Source organism: Lissotriton vulgaris, chromosome 5 (assembly GCF_964263255.1).
Source record: "Lissotriton vulgaris chromosome 5, aLisVul1.2, whole genome shotgun sequence".
Lineage (NCBI taxonomy): Eukaryota > Metazoa > Chordata > Amphibia > Caudata > Salamandridae > Lissotriton > Lissotriton vulgaris.
In genome coordinates this window covers 472,774,016-472,799,514 of record NC_141693.1, presented here as the reverse complement: position 1 = coordinate 472,799,514, position 25,499 = coordinate 472,774,016, and the positions used below count along the sequence as shown (strand labels likewise).

At 43.4% G+C, this 25,499-nt stretch overlaps 1 protein-coding gene across 3 annotated transcripts in view; it reads right to left on the bottom strand.

The window, feature by feature from the left end:
- CROCC (ciliary rootlet coiled-coil, rootletin) overlaps positions 1-25,499 on the bottom strand; it is a 463,946-nt gene that overhangs the window by 170,959 nt on the left and 267,488 nt on the right. For all 3 annotated transcript variants that reach the window (XM_086921919.1, XM_086921920.1, XM_086921921.1), the window contains one exon: positions 3,460-3,619. In XM_086921919.1, coding sequence (XP_086778045.1) covers positions 3,460-3,619 — 160 coding nt within the window. The remainder of the gene's footprint in view (positions 1-3,459; positions 3,620-25,499) is intronic.

Here is a 25,499-nt window from a genome sequence, read left to right as displayed (position 1 = left end):
ACTGACAGGGAATAGAGCCAAGGGGCAAGCTAAAGAGGGGGACAGGACCCTACAGTATGAAATTAGTGCAGTGCAACAGTTCTCAGACAAATTCGTAGATAAAATTGTGAAAACAAGATGACAGATGGCATTAGAGGACTGAAGAAAATCTACATGGCCATGACAGATAGCAGTAGATGACTGGATAACATCTACAGGGTCATGATAAATAGCAGAGATGACTGGATAACATCTACAGGGCCATGATAGTTAGCAGTAAATGAATGGATAAAATGTACTGGGGCCATGATAGACAGCAGTAGGTGATTGGATAAAATCTACAGGACCGTGTCCTAGTGCAGCTGCACTGGATAGAATAGAGGCTAAATATTATTGAATGAAGGATTAGAATAGAATTGCCCAGAGGTAATACATTGTAATTGTACTTATTTAGTGCTTACTACCCCGACAAGGCATTGGTGTGTTTTATGCTGTGCAGAACACTGCTCAGGAACCCAAGGTTAGTAGGTAATTAATTGGTTATTGTGATTTGTCATGTACTCTGAGGGATATATCCCCATCTTTATAGGCTGTGCTACAAGGGTAGGCATTCTGAAATTGAGAGCTGGGGAGAGGGTCTTTCAAAGAAAAAAGGGCAAGCGACAATCAGATGTTTTAAGTGAAGGTCAAACATTTCAAGCAGGGTTGTAGGTACCTACAGTAGATTTTTGAGATAGCATGACCTCTAAGGGTGCAAAACTAAAGAAACAAACATAATTATTTGCATGGGAGATAGTGCTATATCAGGTACTTTTGATAGGCCCTAAAATGAGGTGAACAGTCTGTCTTCTAGTAAGCTATTAACACCTTAGCTGCGTGTAAACATTTCTCCCCAGTGCTGCGCTGTCCATTAGAACTAGTGCTGAATGGACGTTCAATGGTCGTGCGCAGCACTGGGGAGGTAGCGCTGCTGACGACCATTGGCCGTCAGCAGCACTTAAGGGGTTAAAAGACCATAGCTTAAGCAAGGACAGCTGATCAGCTCAGTGATGTGAAACTTGATGTAATGGCATTTATAGAAAAATAGCAAAAGCTTTAGGTTGTGCTTGAAGTAGTAACCACATGATCAAAGCATTATTAGAGAATAAAGAGGGTAGAGACAAAGGAAACTAGTTTACTTAATCATTGATGAAAGAGATATCTGGTCTGAACTAATAGAGGGAGAAAATGCAGTGACTAAGAAGTAGTGCAAAAGTGGCTGGTTAGATGAGGAAGATGAAAGGGCCTAGTTTTTACCAGTAGAGTTATGCAGTTTAGAAGTTAAAGAGAGGGGTAAGCATGAAGGTGTAGTACAGAATTACAGACGCCTGATGGGAGTGATTTCTACTTCTTATGTGTAGCCAACTCAATCACAGGTCCCAGGAACGATGAAGCATTTTGGAGCCTTTGGATCAAAGCAACTGTCAACTGAAGAGTTAGCAGTGGCATCAAGTTGTGTTAAAGCCCACAGTGGTAGATGCTGGTTTGTCTTGACAGTTAAGGAAACTATTATGACCAGTAGTAGGAATAATAATTTTCAACCAGAGACCCGAAGGTGTGTGAGGGAAAGCAATGGCTTTTCCTAAGGAAAGAATACTCTCAAATCATATTTAATAACTGCCATCCTATGACATAAATCGGGGTAACAGGCGCAGAAAAATGTAACTTTCCTTCCTGGATTCACGGTTGTGATGGATTCCGCGTACACTGTAACATGGCAGGTGCAAGAGCTATCAGATATAGACCTTCTTTGTGGTTTACCAAGTATTGGTTGGATGTAGCAATTAAAAAAAGGCACTTGTGTTTCAGAAACTTAGATTTAAGTGCAAGGACCCAACATTTGTTCACAACTCCTTTGGGTTTTGATGACTTTGAGTGTTGCACTGAAGAAAGAATACCACCATCTCCAATCCAGCACAAGAGAATATTGAGAGGAAAATCAAGAATGAGATCCGACTGAGAAGATATATTCTGATGGTCTCTATCAGGTCTCCCGATGTGGTTTGAAACCTCTCAGCTCTTCTTTATCGAAGGCCACTTGGATAGCATCCTCGAGCCACAGCACTCCAATTCCGGATGGAGGTATTGCTCTGAGAAGCTGAGAAGGAGTGTTTTTGGGAGGTTCAAGCCTCATTGATCCTGTCAGGTTTCTGGCAACTGTCCATTCCATAGAGATTCTCTGCCCGGCTACTTCCTTTCAACAGGGGACCATGAGAGCTGCTAGATGTGGGTACAGGAAGTCAATGTCACTTTTTTTCCCCCAGTACTTAGCTATAGCTCCCTCCTTGTCAGGTTGAGATAGCGCTCTTCTTTTCTCTGTTCCTTTGATACTTCTCTAAATAGCATGTAAAATGAAAATCAGTAGCTATTAACTGAATCTTTAATAGATGCTGAGTATAAGAAGCAAAATTAGATTGTCAGAAATGTGGTCAGTCGGTATAAAGGATTTCAGCTTGAGATCTCCCGAAGCAGAATGAGTTGTTACTCTCAAGGTGGCCATTTTGATACTTCCTGATTTGGACTCTTCAAACTAGCGTAAAGAAGACATCTGCCAGTGACAGGAACCTGCTGGTAGGTGTCTTCATGAAAAGGGAAAAACATTGGCTATAGGGCTTAATGCACTGGAAAATCTAGCACAAACCCTGCAAATGTTATAAATTCCTTTTGAGTTGATTCTTGGCCCCGAAGGTGCTAGCACCTTCTGTTTTTGCACTTCATTGTTTGAGAAGTCCTATTCTACATATCAAGGAGGACAGTTCTAGTCTTCAAATATTTGTTGCACCAACTGGATATTCACTGTTGTATACTGACTAATGCTCTTTTATAGCATGTGACCACTGCTAAATAGAATAAGAGTTCGAAGTTAGACTTTGCTACTGCCATACAGAACGCAAAAGCAGAATGTTGTTATGCAATATAAGTGTATCCGTATAGGTGGTTGTGGGTCATAAATGGATAACAACAGTACCCATCACAAACACTGCCAAGTAGCTGAAAGTCCCAGGACTGAATGAGAAGACCACACAAATATAAAAAGCACAGAAAACAGATTCCTCATGCAGCACTCTACATAGTCAATGCAAAACAGGTCTTAACCCACAACCACCCATGTGCATAGATGTCATGCTGAAAACAGAGGTACTGTGCGGACTCATCTCTCGTTCTTGCAACTCCCAGTAAATTTTACTTATTTGCTTAGTTCTTCCCCCTACCTGGAACCCATATCTGGTGATGCAGCACATGGCAAGTAAACTGTGGACTCACCTGGGCTGGCACGGCCTGGGCTAAGCTCTGCCATGGACTTACTACTCTGTTGCAGTTCTCCACAGGCCTCATGCACCCTCCTACCTCATGAACATATCAGTGTTCCTTAACTGACATTTCATCATATGCAAGCCTAACTTGTGATTTAGTTAATCTAGAAATGTTGCTGGACCTTACCTGCCGCCTTAGTTCCTGTAGCTCCCTACGAGCTTCCAAGCGTGACTTTTCTACCTCACGCAGGCTGGACCGCAGATCAGTCGCCTCCTTTTCAACCACTAGCCTTGCTTCCTCCAAGATGGATAGCTTCTGTTCCTTTTCCTCATTGGCTCGCTTCAGGCTGACATCAAGAGGTGTGCACACAAATCAAAAGGGGTTGGAAAAGAGGGTATGTTAGAAACTGCACTGGTTACATGTTTCCAATGGAGATTATAACTGCACACAGAGTTGGTGGATTCCTGCATTTATCCTGTGAATGCAAGCTAAGTGTTTATTGTATTTCAAGCATCTATTATAAAGGTGCTAAAAGGTAAACTCGGCTCGTATATACTAGAAGGAAAAGCTGCTTAACTGTATCAACTCTTCTCCAGCACTGGTATCACCCAGCTAAGATTTCTCATTACATTAAAAACACAGTAGAACATAAACCATTTCACTTCAACACTCCCTCTTTAGCCTTTGGGCTCTTCTCTCTGAGCCACCAAGTGGACTGTCAATAAGCTACACCTTCTGCAGCCATTTTCCACTTTTAGGGCATGGAAAAAGGGGGAAGTGATGTTCTCTAAAAGTCCCACTGGTTAGGAAAAGAGGTCACATCTGAACCATTGGAAATATATGAATGCTGGAGAAGACTTGTCAAAGGTAAGTAACATTCCCTACTCCAGCATAGGACCATACATAAATTCACATGCTATTAAATATAGTTGCCTGCAGTGCTTACCTGGAAAATTAAAACCTTGTTTTTATTGGATACATTCTTCAGGGTTGAGGAGGTTAAGAACTTTATTGGGTCAATAAAAGTTGCTAGGGAAGAGGTTGCTTTTGAGAAAGATTACTGTGACGACTGATAATATAGAGAATGAAATAGTAAGCGGCGTCAGTTGTTCGTGGTATAATTAATTCTTTTTGAGAAGAAATACAGGTTAGCAGGAATGTTCATTGTTGAGTTGATAATTTCCCCTTTCCTGAACCTAGAATGGATGTATGACGTTACAACGCATGCTTTTACCACGCATGCTGATACAACGCAGGCTTTACTACGCATACCATTACAACGCATAGCGCTTTGGGGTGCTGGATAGTGAATAGTTTATATTCCAACTCCAGTCCCCGTGGACACTAGGGAAGGTGTTGGATAGTAAATTAAATCTATTCCCTATCCTAGAGCGCCCCCAGCACAATGTGTTGTAATGGTTTTCGTTGTAAAACCTGCATTGTAATAGCACTGCGTGGTAAAAGTTGCGTTGTAAAGGATGTTTCCCACCTAGAATATATCTTGTGAGGGTACCCATAGTGGTTTGTGATGTATGGCCAACTAAAAAATTGTTCTTCACACATTTGTCTGTGGTTATTTCTTGCAATCTCAATGTAAACTGAGAAACAACTTGAGCTATCCCTGTTCTTGGTTTTGCTGTCTTCTCTAACTGAAGAAAGAAGTGGCAGCACATTGCTGGTGGTGTTTTCTTGGGGAAAAGTGACACAGCGAATCACAGCCTTGCTCGTCGAAAGGGTATAAAACACCACTTTGCTTTTCAAGAGAATTGCCACAATTTTACCAGTCTCCAAGAAGAGAGAAGCAGTAAAGAGACAGGTTAGGAACTTTGGTTTAGAAATCAGGTCCCAAATTTGGCTTTACCCATCCCTTCTACCTCAATTTTGTGTCTTTAGACAGAACTCTTGTTCCACCATGTCAGCAGATGTTTTGATGAAATTGTTAGCTTTGGTTTGACTGTTCTTGAAGGTAATTTTGACTTTGACTTGTTGTGAGAAAAAGGGATTAGCGCTTTCATCCTGTGCTATAGTTCCATAATGCCATTTTAGTAGTGAATGAGGTTAGCTTGTTGACTCTCTTGTAGAAGGTGCTTAGCTTTCTCTTTTTATCACTTTGACTGGTAAAATGGCGAGGCAGTACATGAAAGGTTTTCTTCTTGTGGAGACACTCATTGATATGACTATTGTTTGACAATGTACACTGAAGTATTGGTGAACGATTACATTTGTATAATATTTCTATATTTGAAAACTGGAAAATAAAAATAATAAAGTTTCGTCTCACATCTTTTAACACCATAGAATCAAGTTCACATTGACCTCTTATGCCCCTTGGCGCATCATTGTAGGAATCAGCCTTTTCTGCGTGGTCATCGTATATTAATGTCTTTTGCTGGCTTTAGAAATCTGCGCACTTTAATCTGTTAACCAGTGGTAAAGTGTCTGTGCTCCATCTTTAAACGTGGTTTAACTGACAGATTCCTAATTGGTATATTTAACTTACATATAAAGACCCTATTATATGGTATAAAATGTAAGTTAAACCTCACTATTGTGCCACCCAACCTAATGACAGTGTAATATATGGATTCAGGCCTATCCTCTGTAGCTGGAACTGCAGCAGGGTAAAAGATACAATTTGACCTGTCAGAATAAACTCTTTTGGCAAGTCAAAACCTCAATTTTACATGTTAATAAGTCATCCTTAAGTAGGCATTGTTGCCTACAAGGCAGGCTGCATAGTAGGAAGATATGTAGAAATGTAATGTTAGCATGTCCTTACAGTGACTACCAACCAAAAGCACTTTTTTTTTACTGTGGAAGGCCTCGTTGATCTATTTAGAAAACTGGAGAACAGATTAAAATCCTAATACTGTAAATCCAGAATGAGACTAACTAGAAAAATAATAAAACAACTATTTTTAATAGTCATTAAAAATACATTTCAAGTTTAAAGTTGGATTCTCAATAAATATTAAGGAAAAGTAACTTTTGGAAAGTTACCTTTGCTCTGACTGAAGTTCCTACAGGCTAATTTGCATTTCCTTTAAAGCTTCTCCCAGCCAGTGAGTAGCACCATAATAGGTGCGAAAAAGGCAAAAAATGCTTCCCAGGACCAACAATAAACTGACCTGAATGGGCAGAGATGACTCCAATGAATTTCACAGAATGTGCCGTGTAGGGCTGTGAGTATCCTTTTTATATTGCAGTGTCAAATCCTGTTTGAAAAGTGTGCTGGGTTTACATATTACACTTTGGAGAGCACTTAATAGGCAGATAACAGGATGGCAAGGCAGTTCTTGTGTATTCACTGTCGGATTAACGAACCCTGTTTTGTTCACTAGACTTCTGTCTCTGGATTTATTGGGGGTACAGTGGCAGCCACATACTGGATTTTAGGGTTAGGTGCAGGAGGCCACTAGGACTACCATAGTCACTTCACACACATACCCCAGCTCTCAGACCCAAATATTAGTGTAGTTGAAAACTTTCAACATCCATCTTTAAAATGCCCAATGTGGGTGGAGTTGGACCTGGGAACTTTTACCTCATTGGTTAAGGTGTGCCAAAGAGTCTTTCCCACCTACTACCTTGTGCCAGGCATAGAAGTGGCACGTCCAGCCACTTACTTCAGAATTCTCCTGGACCTGAGAAAGAATAGAAAGGAACTAGACCTGCTGTCTGTGACCAAAGAGGAGCCCTGAAGAACTGGACATGCTTCCTCTTGTACTCAGGACAAACAGTGGACTCCAAGGATCATGAGGCTAACCTCTTTTTGAAGCTATAATGAAACAACAAGCCATGAAAGGCCTTTCCTGCAACTGCCCAGCTGAATAGCGGCCAATAGCTGTAGATTGGACCCTATTGTCCTCTGCCTGATTTCCTGTGAGTCTCTAAGTGCCTCGCCTGAGGTCTCGAGGGGCTTTAGAAGTGTACTCTTGTGGTGGTTTGGGACTTAAAGGACTAAGTCAGAAGGCAACATCTTTGACCAGGGCGAACCTGGTTGGTGTATTTGATCCATGCTTTATCATGGTCAGCCGCAAAATGCATCTAAGTCTCGTTCTACCGCAACCATTGATTATCATTGGCACTTTGTGCTTATTGGCGCTATTTCTACATAAAACGTTAAAAATCCGTATGTCCATAACCTGTAATTGGATTATTGCCCATTTTGTTTTATTTTGTTTATTACATTTTACTCTAGTTTTCTAATTCGGGTTGGGATTTATATTGCTTTACATTTTGACTTTATAACTGTTTTAAAAATTTAAAAAATTCGTTAATAATAATAATAATTTTGATACTGCAGAAAGGCTTTACACATTACTCTAAGTTACGCCTGTCTGCTCTGGGCCAAAGCTACCAAGGGTTGAGTTCAGGTTTATATAGTGACTGAGTGTTCACTCTTACAAGGTTTGCAATTATTCTATCGAGTTGTGTAGCCGCTAACTCCAAATAATAATCCAATTTCTTACACAAATATGGGCTCTGGACTTCCTCTATGACTTGGGGACTGATTCAGAGTTTGGTGGAGAGGTTCCTTGATCAAAAACATGACAGATATCCCACTTGCCTTATTTTAAGTGCATTATATTCGATGACACTTGTAATAAGGCAGAAGGGATATTGGTTACATTTGTGATGGGATAACCTGTACACCAAACCCTAAATCAGACCCCTAGTTCCAAAGACAGACAGCAAAAACAGTGTAATCATTAACACATCACCTGCTTCCCAATTTTTTTTGCATATAGTTTTTGTAAAGGGCTGCTTTTTAGGCACATCATTGTTTAATAACTCAAAGGGAGTATCTTGCTCTCCCTGGTTGGGAGAATTAGGGTGTTAGCATGTGAAATCCTGTCACAAAACCATACAGTGACAAAGTAGAAAGGAACATTTCTTCAACTAGTAGAAGGCATGAATATCTTGCCCGTTGCCTGGGGTGCTAGAGGATAGGAATGAAGATCTTGCACAGAGAATAGGGTGCTGTGAGGTGGGTAAGAAGATCATGCCTGTGCTAGTATAGGGTGGATGGAAGATTCTTACTTGTAACTGTGTGGTGTTAACGGTCAGTAAGAGGTTCCAGCGAATCTGTATGCATGGGGTTCTTCTACCTAGAATGAGTTTGCTAATAGATGAGTATATGGTTTTAGGACCTAGTTCGGAGGATAGTGGAACAGATTCCTGCACGCATATAAGTGCAGTAATAAAGTGGGATCAGGTTCTTGTTCCTAATCCAGGGAAATCAAATAGCTAATTTGTTTGATCTGCATTTGAAATGATAGTGACACATACAAAACCATAACACAAAAGGAAAAAATTGGTCATTAATAAAACAGGAATACATAAATAAGGAAAATGTTACTTATCCAGTAAGCATCTGCTTGTGGCATGTAATGTTGTAGAGTCACGAGCTCAGCATAATCCTGCCATTTAATGTTGGGCTTGAATGCGTGCAAGTTGTTTTTCTTCAAAGAAAGTCTTTTGAGTCATGATTTAGAGGGACACCTCCTCTTGCTGGTAATGTGCATGGTCATCGAATCCATTGTTAGATTGTTTTCCCGCAAGCCGGTTGAGGATGGAATTTGAAGCTTAACACAGTCTAGTGAGATGGCCATGCGAAAAGAATTTGTGATATTTTATTAAAGTAACTGCAATAAACAGAAGTGGGAGGAGGGCGGGGCACATGTGAATCTACAGCACTATATGCAATAAACAGATGCTTACTGAGTAAGTAAGATTTTGTGTTCGAGGCATGTGCAGCTGTAGATACACTTGCTTAGCATAGACTATAAAGCAGTGCTCCTCCATAAGGGGTGGCTAACCTGTGGGGGTCACAGTTATTTGAAATAATGTACACAGAACTACATTGGCTACATTGGCTTGTTAACTGGCCAGCACATCTACACTGTAATGTATGCGGAGTAGACCATGTAGCTGCTTTACATATGTCAGCGATAGGTATATTTCCTAGAAAGGCCATTGAGGCCATTTTTTTATGAGCGGAGTGAGCTCTAGGAAGGATAGGCAAAGTTATTTTAGCTTCTGCGTAGCATGTTTGAATGCATTTGAGAATCCAACATGCAATGCCTAATTTAGAAATGGCTCTTTCTTTTGTGTGATTTTGAAAAGGCAACAAAGAGTTGTTGTGTTTTTCTAAATGATTTGGGTCTATCAATATAATACATGAGGGCTTGTTTTTATTCAAGGTGTGTAGAGCCCATTTTACAACTCCGTTAGGTTGGAAGAAAAATACTGGCAATTTGATAGATTGATTAATGTGGAATTGAGACACAACCTTTGGAAGAAATGTTGGATTGGTACGCAGTATCACCCTATCTCTATGTAGTTGGAAGAAGAGTTCTTCTAAAGTTAATGTCTGAAGCTCACTGATACAACCAAGTGAAGTGATAGCAACTAGGAATGATACCTTCCAGGATGAAAACGGAAGGGGGCAAAAGTGGAGGAGCTCGAACTATGGGCCCATTCATTTTGTTGATACAATATTGAGATTCCAAGTGGGAGCTGGTGGCACCCTGGAAGGAATGGCTTTTTTTAAGACCTTCTAGGACCACTTTAGTGACTGGAATCCTGAATAGGGAAGTATGTTGTCTGTTTTATAGCTATCGCAGCCACTTCCGCTAAGTGTAAGTTAGACCCGAGGTATGCAAATGTATTTATTTATTTGAAAGGTTTTATAAAGCGCAAACACAACCCATACGGGTATCAGAGTGCTGTACAAAGGAGTGTGAGTGTAATGAGGAAAAAGCATGAGTACAACAAACAATATGGAACAAATGAGGTACCTGAACAATAACAAGGTCATAGGGGAGCACGGGAAAACACAATAATAGCCGTGACCCATGGTAGTTAGCGAATCTGGTGGGACTTGAAAAGTTCCAGCAGAGAAGTAAATCAACAGGACACGTGAGGAGAAACATAATACACTTTGAACAAAAGGCATACAAGATTATCAGACAGGAGATGGAAGTAGGTTAAGATGGCATCAGAGCTAATGCTGTTGAAGGTCATTCAGGAGTAGCCATTTGACATGTTTTTTTGAATGAGGCAGTAGATGGGTTGGATCTGATCTCGGGAGGAAGAGCATTCCATATTATTGGAGCAAGTCCAGAGAAAGCACAATTGTAAGTTCTTTTCTTATTGAATTTGGGAGGTTTCAATAGTAGGGTATTAGAACATCTTAAGTTCAGACTCGAGCAAGATAGCGTACGTTTGTTTGCCAGGTAAACAGGGGTGTTGTAATGAATAGCTGTTCGCGGCAGGCAAGATATCTTGAACCGGATCCTAGATTCGATGGACAACCAGTTTAGTTGAATTAGGTCTGGAGTGATGTGGTCATGTTTTCTGGAGCCTGTGATGAGTCTGGCCAAAGAGTTCAGGGTGCATCTAAGTGGAGCCAAACTAGCTTTAGGTAGCCCAGCAAGGGCCACCACCCCATATTCCAAACGTGAGATAACTAGGGATTGGAATGCTGACTGGATGTCCTTAGGCGGTAGGAATTACTTGATTTTCCTTAGAGTGTTAAGCTGAAGATTGGCTTCCCTAATAGTAGCACTGATGTGATCTTGCATATTTAGATATTTGTCCAGGGTTATACCTAAAGATCTAGCAGAGTCAACAACATGAGGGGTGCAGTTAAGAGCAGTAAGTTGGTTGAGTCATGGATAGGTGCAGAGTGGTTGTGGGGGCAATCAGAAGGAAATCTGTTTTGAGGGTATTTTACAATAGATGATTATGAGTTAGCCACTGTTGAGTTTTTTGGAGCGCATCATTAGCGTTTTTATGTCATCTGGAGAGGAGATCTTCAAGTAAAGTTGAGTGTCATAAGCATACATATGGTAATGAATGTTAGAGTGGTTCAGAATATCAGAAAGAGGTTCCATGAATCGGTTGAGAAGTGTGGGCGATAGTGTGGAGTCTTGAGGTACTCCAATAGTGACTGGGGTACTAGTTGCAAGGGGTTGGTTAATTTTGATTCTTTGGGTGTGGTTATGTAAGAAAGAGGCAAACCAATTTAAGACAGGGCCTGATACCCCATCCTAGATTGAAGAAAAGCAATCAGGTTTTCATGTTTGATGGTGTTAAATGCTGAGGACAAGGCAAGAAGGATTAGAAGACATGGAGCATTTTGATCAAGAGATCTCAAGGCGTCATCAACAATGTGAGTTAGTGCTGTTTCGGTACTGTGCACACTCTGAAAACCGACTGGTATAGGTCAAGCAGCTGAAATTTCTAAATGCGGGTGCAAAGCTGTGTGTGAACGCATGAATGAAATAAGTAACAGACAATGTCTTGAACAGTGGCATCTAAAGGATTAATGTGTTTGTAATGACAGTAGTGAACAAATCTTTTCCACTTTGCAAAATAACAGGCACAAGTAGTCGGCCTGTGTGCTTCTTTGAGAATGTCAATTCAAGGTTGTGGTAGATTTAAATAATCAAATTCTAGGACTTCAGAACCCAGATTGCAAGGTTGAGGGACCTAGGGTCTGGGTGTCTGATTTCTCCATGGCTCTGCTTGAGAAGGTCCTGCCTGTTCAGTAGTACCTCATGGAGAACTACTGAGAGTTCTACGAGTGTGGGGAACCACGGTTATCGTGCCCATGTGAGAGCCACTAGGATGAGGGTAATAGAGGTCTGCCAAAGTTTGCGAACCACAAACTGAAGCAGTGGGAGAGGTGTAAAAGTGTAAGCAAATATCTTGGACCAACTCATCCATAGTATATTGCCCCTGGACTGTGGTTGTGGGAACCTGGAGGTGAAGTTTGGGCATTTGGCATTTTCTGCTGTGGCAAAAAGGTCTATGTCTGGGTGACATCAACGCTAGAAGTATGGGGAGAGGACTTGTGGGAGGAGCTCCCACTCATGGACTATTTCCACCTCCTGGTGAAGAGAGATGCAAAGACGTTCTCCCTTCCCAGGAGGTACTCCACTAATAGGAGAATGTTGCATCGGACAGCTCACCTCCAGATGGTATGGGCTAGGTGAGACAGCTGAGGGGACCAAGTGCCACCTTGCTTTTGCAGATAATACATGGCAGTCATGTTGTCTGTTTTGATCAGGACTTTCTTGCCAATCAGGTGGGGAAGGAAAGCTTTGAGAGCTAGATGAAAAGCTAGCAGATCCAAGTGATTAATATGGGGATGTGTTTAGCTAAGTGTCCAGCGACCCTGGTCCAAACTTTATGGGGAGACGGATCTGGTCTCCTGAAGCACGGTGACCAACTCCCTGGTGGCCGCTGTGACGGTGTTCAGCAGAACGGTGAACCAGACGTTGTGGTCGGTGCCTGCCGGCAAATGGCTCCTCCACTTCAAAGGAGATGCTGGATGGCAGACCTCCAAGGCTTTTGGATGATGCACAGCTGCAGCATGAGTCGGGTTATCACGATTGTCAGTACAGGAGCAGACAGGCAGGGGTTGGCACCAAATGTCCACAGCGGGTCCACAGGTCTCGCTTCTTCAAATTCACTTGGTCCTTTTTCTTCTTTAGTCAGGCAAATTTGAGTTCCTGTTGTCAGGGGCCACATAAATACTGAATTTAAGGGCGGTCAGGGGAGTAGCCAATGGGCTACTTATACTTGGGGTCACTACACCCCCTATATGACCACTTCCTGTGGGGAGTGGGCATAGCCATGGCCCAGAGTTACTAATTCCACCAAAATCAAGATGGTGGAATCCTTTTTTTGTGATTCACATCAGGCTGCCCACCTAAGGAGTATGACTAGTCTGGTGGTGTAACATGTCTACTTGCATATCTAATTTCCCGCCTGTCCTCTTGCCAAATGGGGCTGAGGGAGGGGGTGGCATCTACCAGGTCTGAGGGAAGCCTCTGGCCTTAGTATGAAGATTTACTAGCAAACACAAGGAGATGATGGAAGGAGCGCTGAAACTTTTCAGACACTCACCCCAGTCACAGATCTGGGTTGAATCCATCATCGTTCTTTAGCTCACTTCGCCACCCCAGTTCATACCGAAGTCGGTCAGGTGGGAGTTGCCCTTTTATGTATGTGAGGTCGCTATTTGATGCTTTATATTTTTGTCAACTCTGGGTGTGATGACTTGCGAATTTACAGGGGCGTTAAATGTGTAAGATGTGTGGTTTAGCATAACTTTAAGCATCGGCAGGTACTGTGCTGAGCGTTGGCTGAAGGAGAGAGACTCAAATAAGAAGTTGTCCTCTAAAGGCTCAGCAAATAGCTGGACCTTGTGGAAGGTTGCAGCTCTGCCTATCAGGTCGTGGTAGACAGTAGTGTCATCTCGGGGGAGAGGGTTTACTGGGATACATATCTGAGTCTGTATCGAAACGAAAGAACCCCTGCATATGGGATTGGATTCTACGGGTGACAAGTACAAAGACACCAAACACCCCCAATTACAAACACCTAAAGCCCCCCTCTTTTCAGAAATCTGCCAAAGTAATCCCTCTCAGGTAACTGAGGCCCTCATTCACTTTCACTCGCCAACTTGGGATATGCTCTCCCCGGTACAGCAACAACAACCTTCATCTAGCTACAGTGGACACAGTAGCCCAAACGGGCATACCAAAAGGGAGCTATCACATCAGTCGAATATAATCACCCCGAGCCCCTTGATGTCTGGAGCCCTCTCTCCTGCCGGCCAGCGGAACTCCAATTCAAATACCTATAATCAAGATAAATTTGATTCATTGTCCCGCTCACCGGAAATAGATAAGTACAATTGCCAGGACCTCAGTCTGGGCAAAGTAGACGACAAGACCTTAAGCCAATCAAGTCACCCAGGATTCTCCACCTATTTACCGCTTTCCCAAAATAAGGCATCACCCACTATTTTCTCAGGCCGGCTGAGCGAGCCACCCACAGGGCACACCCACCATTTGGAAAAGTGTGGTCGCCAATCACCAGTAGAACAAAATTGCCCTTCCACATCCTCAGTCTGGCCTCACCTGTTAAATACAATGGACATCATCAGCAAGGCAATGACTCTTCACGCAGACAAATTGGATACCCAAGTCGACCTCCTGAACATTCTTGCCATTCATGTTCAGGGGGTGGAAAAAAAGTTGCATAGCTTCAACGAGATGATCTTGAGGGTGCAGCGAGACCGGGAAACAGCTTACCAAATGTGTCAATGTCACTGCACCCAAATCATCGATAAACTAGCCTCAGTGCCAACTTTATTGACAGAATTACTGGTTACAACAAGAGGAGCTTTGACTAAGTCCCCAAAACCAATAGTGATTGAAAAAGAAGCGACAAAGGGAAAGGTCCTGGACGGTCTTAACTCCCCCGTGGGGCTTAAAACCAGCAAAATGAGTTCAATCCTCGGATCAACCGAACCAAGTAAGTCAACTACACCTTCACCTAATCCACCTGGCACTCTTGACAACTGCAGTGCTTTGGACTTATCATTTCAAGCTCAATGTAAGCAGTCTCCATCAAGACAACCAAAAATATCCAAGCCACTAACTAAACGAGAGAGAAAACGACTGAGAAAGTCCAGAAAGACCAAACACACAAGCCAGGCATCAGATCAATTCCGGCTAAGATCTGTTCAAAACGGAATTCCTGAAGATGACATAATACCACAAAATAGCTCTGAATCAGCCAGGCCCAAAGAGCAATCGACTTCACCTCCTATACCGCTTGTCATTCAAAGCACTTTAAATCTCAACCCAAGGGAGCCACCTCCGCCAGAAAAAATATACAGTTTATTCATTCCTACAGCAAGTAAGGTGAAAAACAATCAAATAACTCAGGCCACACAATCAATAGTAAAGTGCACCTCAACGACCACAAGGGAAACAACACTGGGGAAGGCCACTTTGACCCAGGAAATTGGCCCAATTGCAGGCAGTAATTTAGAAATAAACAGGGATGGTGAAATCCATACACAAAGAAACACTCTGGAACCCCGAGATTTATTTCCGATTTTCCCAGAGCCTAAGGTGGCGAAGAACGATATCAGAAAGAGCTCTGTAAAAGAGTGGCAGTGCGACACGCCAAACAATAATAAATTGGTTTTTAACCCCCAATATGTCTCAAGGGGAGTGCACGACTACCTTAACAGAACTGCACTGCTCAAATTATTTAAAGCTCTCCCCTCCTTGAGCCACATCAATTCCAATGATATCGATAGCATTGAGTTCGAACAAAACTCAAGTCCCACGGGTCATGAATTAACAATTGCCACATTCATCAACAATACTCCTATCGAACAGATCTGGCAGCAAAAGGACACGTTTGCCAAATGGGGCATCGAGCTAAAAAAGATAGTCCCCTCCTGCTATCCCAGTCCATTACAACAACCACCTCACCCAACGTGTTTCTTAAAAGGCGCAATAGGCCCAGACCTACGCTGCCTTAAAAAGGAGAAAGAGTCCTTGGTCAGGAAAATAACCATCACTTTTGACCATCCTGAAGCAGGCAAGCCCCCGGGTTCCCGGCACCTGAGTATGACAGTTTCCCCCACCGGAAAAGCATGAATAACCCCAACAGCTTCACACACATATCAAGGTTGCAACATATGTTCCTGGAACGTGCATGGCCTGCACACAAAATTAGAAAATCCTGACTTCATGGACTTCATAACACAGTATAATATTCTTTTGTTTCAAGAATCATGGCAGAAAAGCCCCTCTCCAATAATCGGCTACAAAGAATTTCAGAATCCGGCTAAAAGAACAACTAAATACGGAAGAGCAAAAGGGGGCCTCTCCACCTTTATTTCAATAGATATCCCATGGCACGCTTCTATAATAGATCTAGACTGCTCTTGGATGTTATGTGTCAAACTAAAGGCCTCGTTGCTCCACATTCTCCTCATACTCAACATCTACATCCATCCGGCATCTAAGCAAAAGAGCTTAAGAATCGAACAACTTATTACATCTCTAATAACACTAAAACTAGCCTACCCAGATGCTAACATCATACTGTCGGGTGACTTCAACATGAATTTACAGCACAACTGCAATAAGGACACAATGGAGGCTACACTAGCCTCCAATCGACAGGTTTCCCTTGGTAAGAGATGCGCAATTCGCCTGAATGATCTCTCAATGCAAGTGCTCAATGGTCAAAGCCCAACAGATCGGCCCCCAGCACATACAAGGGTCACCCAAAAAGCAATGTCTGTGGATGTCCAACTTCTTTCCAACTCAGGCTTAAAGATAAACCCAACTTCTGACATACTAGAGGTAAGGGAAGCTCTAGACTAGTATGTCAGAAGTTGGGTTTATCTTTAAGCCTGAGTTGGAAAGAAGTTGGACATCCACAGACATTGCTTGGTGTAGAAACGGATCTCTCTCCAGGCTATGTGTATCTTACTTGTTGGTTGGTTGGCTGGCTGGCTGGTGGTGGAATGCTGAATTTGGCCATCCGACCAACGTTTTTAGTTGGAAACCCTTTGAGTTTGAAGAGGAAGAAAGGATTATGACCGCCATTGTACCAAAGGATTTTTTCCCCCCAGTGGCCTTGGGGATTATAATCCTCCAAATATTGCAGAAACTCTCATCCACTTATGCTAATCCAGATTAACTCCAAATTAACTTTGATTGAACTGCTCGTAAGTGAAATGCTGACCAGAAAGTATGGGCTGGGTGTGTCTTTGGTTTGGCATCGTTTTAGCGAAGTAAACTAAGCCTGAACTCTTGAAACTCAATCTAGGAAACAATGAGTCTGCTCAGTTAATTAAAATACATGTTTAATATAAGAATTTAGCAACACAAAAAGATGATGAACAGAATGCTGAGCGTTGTCAAACATTCACCCCCAGTCGCAGATCTGGGTTAAATCCATGACTGGGTCCAAAGTGGGGTGACATGTTGATAAAAAAAACGATGGATGTAACTCAGATCTGTGGCGGGGGGTGAATGTTTGACAGTGTTCAGCATTCCAGCCATCATCTTTTTGTGTTGCTATAGTTGCCCTTATGGATGGGCATGCCCAGACGGGGGTCCCGGACTCGCTATACCACTGGATTCAAGTTAGCTTGGCTGATGAGGGTTGATACCCTGAAACTGATCCTAGGATGCTTTTTTCCCAGTCCAGGGAGGACCTGGCCTGGCAGTTCGGGCTGCATTGTTCCAATGGGTAGCAGGGTGAAGACTGATTTGCATATGGTTGGGTCCAAATTGAGGTGGCATGTTGAGCAAAAAAACTATTAATTTAACCCAGATTTGTGATTGGGGGTAAATGTTTGAATGTATCCATATTCTTTTTGTGTTGCTATAATATAAGAAATGATCATTTTAGTTGGTTATGAAGCTTGGTTTAAAGTGGTTAGGAGGTAAGCACATACTTGTAAAGTTGGCGCTCACAATGAAAATGTGGCTATTACTTTATAAACTAACCATATATTGACTATGATGCAGGCTCGTAATGTGAAAGTCCTTGTGAGCGTGATTTTAATGCCGCCATTGGAGGAGGGAGCTGGGGGGTTGAGGACAGTCCAGTTTCGTGGGCCTTTCTATACTGTCATTTTACCCTTTGGTGCTATAATAAGTACATTTAGTTGTTATTGAAATATGATACTACTAATGGTTATTGACCGGCAAAATGCCAGACACTCTTTCTGCTTTAGCAATTGCAAGTGGATGTCAGTAATTTGCACTTGTGCCCATTACATCTGTATTTCTTATTTAAGAATTGCTTTTCTATCCTGTTCCCATGATGGCGGTGGTATTACCTCCATCGTTGAGACTGTCTTCTTGTCCACACACGTACTGTTGCCAACATGACATAACTAACCAAGCTTCCTAAAGTATGTGCGCCTCATGGTTACAATCTGAACTCTTTCTTCAGTCCCAAATACCAAAAGTCAGCAGCAAATTAGGTGCATGTGGAGTCTTACTACTACTGTGGGTCTGTATTGTCTTCCTCCTCTTATCTTGGTGTAGGCACAGGCTTAAATGAGACATGGCTATATATGGGTAAAGTCTTTCACTGCCCGCCCTTGCCTGGCGCTGCTAAAATTCTCATACATATTTATCAACAACTTGAAGAGTAAAAAGAGTATCAAAAAGTAACCGGCGTACACGCTTCATAATTGTGGCGGAGGGTGTGGGGCACTTGCAGGGCTACCCAGATCGCTGCTGGTGCCGGTGGAGCGGCGATTGCTGAGTGCTCCTGATCCCCGCCGAGGACCCAACATGGCGGCCGCCCGTTGCCAGCTCGGGCTGTAGAGCAGCGGGGAGGAGGAGCGGAGACCGGGGGCGAGTCGGACGGGGGGCGCTGGGCACCCGAGCCGTGGGTGGGGCTCCTGCCGCGTCCCCCGCTGCCACATCGTTGCTGGTGTCTGTGGAGCGGCGCTGGCTGGCTGCTATCGGTCCCTGCCGGGGACCCAACATGGCGGACGCCCGCTGCCAGCCCGGGCTGAAGAACGGCAGGGAGGAGAGCGGAGACCGGGGGCGAGTCGGACAGGCGCTGATCAACTGAGCGGTATGTAGGGCTCCCACTGCGGCCCCCGCTGCCACCCGCTGTCGCCCGCCGAGACTCTTGCCCCCCCCCCTTCCTGACCACGCTGTTTAGCCGGTGCCTGACTTTAAGATGGCGCCCTGGGGGACACGCTTTCTCTGACCGGCAGACACAGGCTCCGGGAACACGAACGCAGAGGATAGTGCCCTGGTGGACTCTGGAGGACTTTTCTCGTTGGACCAGACCCTCCCTCCATACCCTGCATCCTACCCACCCTTCATCTATGCTGTGAATGCTGCTGTTTGTTCGGACAGTTTTCGCTGGACTCTAGCCCTTCCCTCCAGACCCTTGCATCCCACCCACCCCTCCTCTATGCTGGTACTAGTGTAGTGTTTGCAGTGGTCCTTTGTACTCTCTACCACCCCTATATATTACCCTTAGAGTGTTTCCAGTCACATCCCTCCTGTCAGGATAGAAGACAACTCTAACGACTAGTATCCTATGTGATTATTAGATTGTATCCATGTGTATCCCCTCCCTGTGTTTAGAACTATAGCTTTAACGACTAATCGCCTGTGGAACTGTTGGAATATAGCCAGGTGTTCCCCTTCCCCCGTGTGAAGAGATAACCCTACTCACTAGAGCAAAAAGAAATGTGTTCCTGAAATGTGTAACGTAACTGATTCTATGTAAAGTGCCTTGAAAAGGGGCAGCTGACATTCCAGGAGCCTAGTCCCGACAGCTCGACGACTTCGGAGGGTTGGAAGAGGTCCCCCGCTACACGGCGGAGGAGGGCACTGGACATCGAATGCTGTCTTATGTAAAGCGCACTGATAACCTAATCGGTTCAAGATCCTGAAATGTGCAACGTAACTGATTCTATGTAAACTGCTGTGATAACATGTAACGGAACTGGTGCTATGTAAAGCGCTCTGATAACCTAATCGGTTCAAGTTCGCGCTATAGAAAACTCTAAAAATAAATAAATAAATAAACCATCGACTACACGTTTACGGATTACGACCTTTTCCCGTACATTGAGAACTTTCAAATAAAAAATAGGGCAGAAAGCGATCATCTACCACAATCGTTCACTTTACTAGGTAGTTTCGCACTCCCAGAGAAACCAAAGGCGATGTCTTCCTTAACCCAATGTTACAACTTAAAACGCCTCTGCTGGAAAAAGGAAAACATTGAGGATATCACATGTATATACTCCAGCCTTTTGGAAAGATTTAATCTAGAAACACTGAGCATAAAGGCCTGGGAGTCTTTCATCCATGTCATAAATAACAAATATTCCAAGCACGTCCAAGGCCATAAAGCAGGAAATTTAAAGGGGGCAGCCTGGTACACCAAACACTTGAGGAAACAAAAACGAGAATTAAATAAGTACATCAGACAATTACGATCACGGGGACCAGAACACCACCAGGGAATCCTAATCACAATTGCAAAAGCAAGAAAGGAGCATAACAGGGACATAAGATTGGCCAAAAAAGAGTACAATGAACTCATCTGGGCAAAACTACTCTATGCATGTAAATTAAGGGACTCCAAGCGTTTCTGGGATCAAATTAATCAGTTAACTAATGGCAGGAATCGACATCATAACTCGGATGTAATGGAAACAACCTGGAGAGCCCACATTGAACATCTATACAATGAAACTCTATCTCCAATTGCCCTGAATAATGGAACAATAACAGCAAACAGGGCCGGTGGCGGAGGACAAGCCAATAATACACTGACCCATGAACCGTCTCAAGACTCAGAGTCTTTTTCTGTCGAACAAGTACTAAAAATAATAAAAAACTTAAAACCTGAGGGAGCTCCAGGCCCTAATGGTCTACCAAATGCCCTGTTTCGGCACGACCCACCATTCTTTTCTCGCCTCCTTACTCCCCTTTTTAACAAAGCCATAACATGCGGTTTGATTCCTGAGTCTTGGAGAGGAAGTATCCTTAACCCAATCCACAAGTCTGGTTCCCGCTCGGATCCCTCCAATTACAGATTAATCGCATTGATAGATGTGGAGGCGAAATTATACGCATCCAATCTCTTGGTTGAGCTAGAGGCTTGGGTCAGCAGATCAAACTTAATACCCTACACACAAACTGGATTCCGGGCAGGGATGGGCACCCTCACCAATATTTCAGCGGTTACCCTCATAGCCAATCAGTCATTTGCAAAATCTAGGCCCCTGTACACCTGCTTTATCGACCTAAAAGCGGCTTTCGATAAAGTTTCAAGAGCCAACTTATGGGCAAAAATGCAAGACTGGGGGGTTCCGCCACGACTCCTGAAGGCCATCATCAATCTATACTCACATACGTGGGTACAAATAAAGAAAGGAGACGGGTCCAGTCTAACCGGCAAAATTCCAACATCTAATGGGCTAAAACAGGGTTGCGTACTGGCACCCTGTCTATTTAACATCTACACCTCCGATCTTGATAAGCGCCTCAGGTTAATCCAAGCAGACCCTCCAAAATTGGGAAAAAAAACGATCCCTTGTGTCCAATATGCTGATGACATTGTCCTGCTAGCACAAACTCCCATAGGCCTACAGAAACTGATCACAGAACTAGGAGACTATGCCACCTCGAACCAACTTACGATTAACCATAAAAAAACAAAAGTTATGTGTTTCTCGAAATCTATTAAAACTCCGAAAAGTCTAACTTTTTCCTGGAATTTGGGTGAGCATCAATTGACAAGGGTTACGTGCTACAAATACCTGGGCTTTCAGTTAGATTGTAAGCTTAACTTCAAACCACACTTGGACCAAGGTCGCTTGAAAGCCAAACAACTGTTGTTCGCTTTTAAAACTCTAAGGAAAAAACTTATAGGATGCTCCACTGCCCACCTGCTTAAAGTGATTGCTGCAAAATTTTTACCTTCCATTTCATACGGATCAGAAATTCTGAACACCAAAGATGCCACAGTCCTAAATACAGCACAACCTACACTATTTAAGAGACTGTTCACAATCCCGCTACACACCTCACAGGCACAAATCCGCCTAGAATATGGTCTAAAAAATCAGATTATGGCCAGACAAGGCGCCTTAGTAAAATACTACTGGAGGATGAGGGAGGCAGAAGATAACACCCTAGCCCACTATTGTTGGGTCGAGATTGAAAACCAAAAGAGCCTAGCTAACTCAACCACAGCAGCCCTGAAGGAATCCCTGTCGGCACTACAGCTAGAGGATGCTTGGCTCACCCTCACAACGTACTCAGGATTTAAAATCGTTGTCAATAACGCTATCAAACGGACTTCTTTATTAACTGATAAAACGTCCTTTGCAAAAAAACATCATGCCTGGGCTGTGATTAAGGATTATCAGAGGCTGAAGCCGCAACAATATCTTTTGGAACAATTCTCCCACCAGAAAAAACATTATCTGACTTTGATACGCATGGGGTCTTTCCCCTCAAAGGAGTTGACCCCAAAATGGCAACAAACATGGCCAACCAAGGAGTGTCGTCTCTGTGGTCAAGGGGAAGAGTCGCTACTACACTTTCTATGCACATGCTCTTTTTTATTGGAAGCCCGAAAATCCATTCTCCGGGAGGCTCTAAGGAAGGAACAAATAAGAACATGTAGAGCAGCGGTCATTAAATGTCTCGAAGGATCGTCAATTCCTCTGTCCTGTAGAGCCATAATACTATGGAAAATCGCAGCAAAAGAACTGGTAAAATGCGACCCTGCCAAGCAGCCAATTAATTAGCAGATTTTTCCCAAATGCATTGTTATATTCGTCATTATTTTTAAAATAATAAGTATCTTCTTATTCAGACATCAACCTCAAACCTTTTTAGGTTTTTTTTTAAAAATGTATATTCTAAAGTATGGTGTTTTATGATGGTTGTCCATCCTTTTATGATTTTTTTAATGAATCAAATAAAAGTATATTTGACTGACTGACATATCTGAGTCTGTATCTGCAGGTGGGTTTTCATCATAGGAGTGCCACGGGTCATCATGTGGTGGGATGTAAAACTCATCTCACTCCTCTTCCCTTCCTTGTGAAGGAGCGAATGGAACCCTCTGGAGAGTGTGAGATGGGTTCTAAAGGTGAAGGCGGTAGTCACTGCATATGGTGCGCAGCATGTGTTTGTGGTGGGCTGATGTGCGCCGGGCTTGTGGCCTTTTCTGCCTTTTGTCTGTGCTTTGGTGGTTTTGGGACTTCCAAAGCTTCTTCAAACAATAATTGTCTGTAAGCCGACTGTGCACCAGAATGAGGAGGTCTTGTAATGATACCACCAGTGGCTGGCTTTATCCTGACATGTTTTTGTCTTGACTCTAACTCCTGTTGCAGCCGTTGAAGCACTGGTTCCGCAGGCTCTGAACCATGCGTATGTTTGCTGAAGGCAAATGATTTCAGCTCCAATGTCAATGTCTTTGATGCAGGCATTTTCAGTGCCCAGGGTTTTGGACCCGAAGCTGGAATTTTCGGCACCGAGGTGGAGCGTTGCTTTCACTCCAAAAGATTCAGTTGCAAAGGTCGGCTCAACTTCGATGGGTATGTGACCTGTGCTTTTTTTTACTGGGCCGAGCCTGGACATGTCTGATACAGCTAGTTGGGGGCGACCATGTCCCGAAGGCAGTGGTGGTCCAACAATAGTCATTGGCCAGGCTGCGGTAGGTACGTGACCCTTTTCAGTGGTTTGCTGGGGTCAGGGTGGAGGGGACCCAATACTCATGGGTTGATATGAAGTGAGATCCTGCATCTCCATTTTGCAGCTGGAGCTGTCCTCAGGGGAGAAGGTGCCCTCATCAGCATCTCAATCTTGGGCCTGTGCCTCCGCTTGAAAGTCTTCAGATCCAAAGAGAGATAGTGTATCTTCAGCGCTAAGGCGGGACATCTCAAGACGTTGCGCTTGACGGTCATGCAAGGTCTTCTTCGAACAAAATGATTTTCCGGTCTCACAGGTAGCCTCCTTGTGTTCAGGGGCGAGGCACTAGTTACACACCTGGTGCAGATGGGTGCGAACTTGGCATGGTAGCACGGACAGACTCGAAAAGCTTCCGTCCCATCACCAAGTGGGGCGTACTTTATTGGTTCAACGTTCCCTCAATGCCATTGAGGGAACGTTGAACCAATAAAGTACGCCCCAACGATCCTGCGATCCAAAACAATACGAATGGTCGAGTTGGGAAAGAAGAAATGATGACGGTGTCGAACTGGAGCAGACCACATACCATTTTCTCTGAACTTTGAAACAGGTCTTCTTTCATCTGGAGGTTGCGGATGTGAACACAATATTTCAGATATGGCCCCACAACTGCATACAGAGGTAAGCTGAAGGGGTAAATGTGGTACTGCTGCTGTAGAAATATGACAGCTATTTGAAATTTGACTTGACTATTTTATGATGTTTTTTTAAATATTTTATATAGTGCAAACTCGACCCGGAGGTATTGGAGCTCTTTACATGAGTACCAGTCACATTACAGACAGACGGACACATTCATTTTTGGTAGGCATGGGGAGATTAAGTTATTTGCCCAGAACCACCGTATTTTGAGCATCCCTGCCGAGACTCGAACCAGGTTCCCTAGCTTCGAGGTCCATCACTCTAGCAGTTAGGCCACATCCTCTCCACTTCCCCATTTGACACCATCGCTTATTCACCTGGTGCCTCAGTTCCCTTATCTGTCAAAATTGACACCATTTTAAAAAGTCTCAATACACAAGTATAAAGAGTTGTATAAAAGGACACTATTATGTCTAGCCTAGTAGGCCCTAAAGGCAATTTATTTGCCAGTCCTATATATCTGTTTTCCTCATTTTTCACTCCAGATGAGGCCTAACTACTAATGCGCAGCCGGAAAACAAAACCGCTCCTTTTTCTGTTGGGCTGTGCTGCACTCTGATTAGAACATAGTACTAAGTGATCATCAGACAGCATGCATACCTCATCATATAACACTGTTACCAAATTATAACTTAAAGGCCTCGAATAGCCGCCATCAGGAACTGTCCTGCGGGACTATGAAACATCTATTCTCATAGATGCAGAGACACAGGCAAAATCATATCATCATCAGACTTTTTAGGCTCCCCGTGAGCAGTGGATCCTCTTTAACTGATCGTCTGTAAACAACTAACTATATCCAACTTATGCAAATTGCGTTTTAGTTGACAACTATCCGTGAACTCTTTTTTTTGTTTGGTTTTCAGGGAATATTGCATTCAAATAAATAAATGAATGGAGGATGGAGAACTTTAGATTCATCTACGCAGTAATGTAACCTAGTTCCCACAAAAGATCTGATTCTCTCCTCTAGCACTACTTTTGGATATAGTGCTCTGTTCATAGCAGCCACCTCTTTCATTTCCCCATTCAACAGCAAACACTCAAATCCTACCCCCTAATGCCCAGCTCTGTATATCTGTCTATCAACGCCTGCTCTTTCCTTACCCAATGTGCTTGTTCTTAGATCCTCTTCAATTAGCCCTTTCCGACTCTCTTGATGTCAAAATACCTACCCCTGTTTTCTTAGCTTTTGTGTAGATGTTCTGAGCATCTCACATAACGTCATCTTTGTTCCATGAAGATCCCTGCTCTGCTTTATCACACCAGATACATTTGTTTGCTCTCATAACATTCCCAATTATTTGCAATTCAAATGCACTTCCTTTGTAAAGCAGTAAGCCAATTTTAGTCATAATGCATTGGCTGTCAAATCCTCTCTAATATCGCCCCCTCTGTCTCACCTGTACTACTCATAGACCATACCTCATGTTCCTCACTCATTGAGTACCTGCCCTGATGCTCTCACATTAACCACAACTAGGGTTC